The 3,233-nt window shown below is 38.3% G+C and overlaps 1 protein-coding gene across 1 annotated transcript in view; it reads left to right on the top strand.

Moving 5' to 3' along the window:
• Positions 1 to 3,233, top strand: part of LOC106876258 (uncharacterized) — a 103,153-nt gene that overhangs the window by 48,274 nt on the left and 51,646 nt on the right. Inside the window, exon 8 of the mRNA XM_052972586.1 lies at positions 76 to 287. Within this exon, the coding sequence (XP_052828546.1) occupies positions 76 to 287 (212 nt within the window). The remainder of the gene's footprint in view (positions 1 to 75; positions 288 to 3,233) is intronic.

Below are 3,233 nucleotides of genomic sequence, written 5' to 3'. Positions count from 1 at the left end.
TTATCAATGTCCATATTTCAGTAATCCCATGTAAAAATAAGTGTTTTTTTCTTTTTGCTTTTGCCTTCATTTCAGTGCTTCATTTCTCAGTGGCAGTGATGACAAGCATAACATCTGAAAGATCAGATTTACCTCTAGAAATCGTGATCGAACAATTCTTCGCATTCAATATAAGCGGTATCAGGCCTGGTTATCGGGATTTATTTCTGGTACCTGGCAAAAGTATAACTAACTTTAGTTACGTAGCTGTCATCGCTCCTCCGGAAACTAATTGGATCTTAAATCAGGTAAAAAATGTTTGTAAACTTCTGTTGTTGTTGTTGTTATGTAGCATTCTTTTGTCAACCTTGATCGAGAAGACATATTACCAAAGATCTATCTACGGTCATCTCGTTTTTGTATGTACCTGACTGCATTGTCTGATGCCATCTTAGTTTATCTGTTTTGTGGCTTTGGCAAAAGAAGTAGTGTGGCAAACGAAATTTTTCTTTGAATTTATTTATTTATTTGTTATTTCTTTTGTTTACATGTATTTTTAGGTAATCCCATGCTGTATTGCCCTTTACCTCTCTAGAGTAAATTCTAGGCGTCGATAAAAATGAACTAGCTGAGCCGGTCTATTTCGGAAGATTTTCCGGCCTGGTACTACCGTGGAACTTTCAGAAATCCCTGACCTGGCAGCGCTTCCAAGGAACACTGCTGATTCGAGATAAACTCTACAGATCCGGAAGCGATATCAAACGGGACTGTCTCAGATGCGTGCAAAGCGACAAAACCGTTCTGGATGCGCTTGTGCAGTGTCCGAGTATTGCTGACTTGTGGAGTTTTGTCGAACAGCTGTTATCGTGTGTGGGACCATTCTGGCTATCGCCGAATCTATCGTGAGGATTGCCCCACAGATCACCTTTAACAAGGCGGGGCAGGCGATATTCCTCTGTCGAGGGGTTATGGCGAAAGTTGAAAGGGTTGAAGAAAGATTCATTCCTTATCGGTTAAGTCCTCATCGACTTTTTTAAGTTCCACTTGGAAAGGAAAATGTAGGTGAGGAGGGAAGTGATACAGTTGAGTGAGAGCTTGTACCTTTGGTAGTCAGGGTAATCCTTGTGGTGCACCCCTCATCTATGACTCTGGGACTAATACATTTTTTTATTATCATTATTATTATTATTATTGCCTTTGCACAGCTTCTAAGGCTGGAGATGTACTGCGGTGTTAGTTGTTCACTACCAGAGAACTAAAGTAACATCTCGATTTATAGAGCACCTTCCGGTGTACTCGAGCGGTTCCAACCAGTGCTGTTTTCTGCAAGTGCTCCACTCTTATTGCAGCCCCTATGTGCTTCTCGAAATTTTTGCTCAGTTTCCAGGGCTCCGACAATTATTGGTACTACTACTACCACCTTTTTCATCGACCACAGCTGCTTAACTTCCCAAGCTAACCTGTCATATCTCTCGACTTTTCTTTCTTCCTTATCGCATACCTTGTTATCTGCTGGACATGCTATATCTATTGTCCAGCAGAGTTTGTTTTCTTTCTCAATTAAGACTATGTCTGGCTTCTTATTCGCTATCTCATGGTTGCACTGAATCATAAAATCTCATAGGATCTTTGCATTTTTATTTTCGATGATGCCTTCGGGTTTGTGGTCGTACCAATTTTTTGCTCTGTCAAGTCCATACTTGTTGCAAAGTGTCCAATGGACAAGCCTGGCATACATTGGCTGATAATATACCATGCAGTTTCACCATTTTGTCCACACATTCTGCACTTATCACTTTTTGCTGTGTTGTCTATTCTATATTTTATGTAGTTTGTTCTTAGTGCTTGCTCTTAGGCAGCAGAGAGTAGAGCCTCCGTTTCCAGTTTTAAATCACTTTTAGTCATCCACAGCCATCTTTTTTCTCTGTCTGTCTTATTTTCAACATCCCTATGAAATTGACCATGCATTCTTTTCTTTACCCACCTATTTTCAGTTTCATTCGTTTTCAATTGCTTGTATAGTGCTTTATCTTTGCAATCTTTCATCCAACACATGCCTGACCTTCTTACTTCAAATAATAGATGACAGTAAAAGGTGTTTGTTATTATCTACATTTAAGAGTATTTTTGGCAGTGTTTATAGATTAAAATGATTTGGGGATTACATAGACAATATTTTTCATAGGATATGAGCAGTCCCAACGAGCACTGTTTATTATTATTGTTGTTGTTGTTGTTGTTGCTGTTGTTGAGTAGTAGTAGTAGTAGTAGTAGTAGTAGTAGTAGTAGTAGTAGTAGTAGAACGGCGGCGTGCTAGCAGAATCGTTAGCACACCGGGTAAAATGTTTAGCAGCATTTCGTCTATCCTTACGTTCTGAGTTCAGCTTTTCCTTTCCGAGGTCGACTTTTCCTTTTGTTCTTTCGGGGTCAATAAACTAAGTACCAGTGAAACACCGTGGTCGATGTAATCGACTAGTCCTCTCCCCCAAATTTCAGGCCTTGCGCCTACGGTAGAAAGTATTCTTATTATATGAAAACTCACAGCTTTATTTTGCTGGGTATGATGGAAAGTGTCAGCTGTCCACAACCACCAGACTAAGGTGACACTTGTTTACTGGTCATGCTTCAAGAACCCTGCGAAGAATTCTTGCAGTTCCAAGCAATGCTGATTTTTTTTTGGTGTTCTACCTTCACACTTGCACCAATCTCTTTTAATCATGTTGATAGTTGAGTGCTGATACTTCCAAGCGCACCAATTGCTATTCGTATTACATCTACTCTCTTCATTGACCACATCGTCATAATTGTTTAGTTTTTCTTCTTCATTCACATTGATCCTGTTGTCACTGGGACATGCTATGCCGATTATATTACTACAGCAATGTCCGGTTTCCGATATCTGGTCGGGTGATCGCACTGGATCATTGCATCCCACAGGATTTTGCAATTCTCATTTTCGGTGACTCCTTCTGGAGTTTTCTCATACCACAATTGTCCATCTCTTCCACTATACCACTTTCTATTACTATTATTATTATTATTATTATTATTATTATTATTATTATTATTATTATTATTATTATTATTGTTCAGTAGTTTTATTTTTATAACGTGCTTTCACAATTGTCCATCTCTTCCACTATACCACTTTCTATTATTATTATTATTATTATTATTATTATTATTATTATTATTATTATTATTATTATTGTTCAGTAGTTTTATTTTTAAAACGTGCTTTCACTTCACTACCG

This window comes from Octopus bimaculoides, chromosome 14 (assembly GCF_001194135.2).
Source record: "Octopus bimaculoides isolate UCB-OBI-ISO-001 chromosome 14, ASM119413v2, whole genome shotgun sequence".
Classification (NCBI taxonomy): Eukaryota; Metazoa; Mollusca; class Cephalopoda; order Octopoda; family Octopodidae; genus Octopus; species Octopus bimaculoides.
Note: the sequence above shows the minus strand (reverse complement) of the source record. Positions and strands in the feature narration are given on the sequence as shown.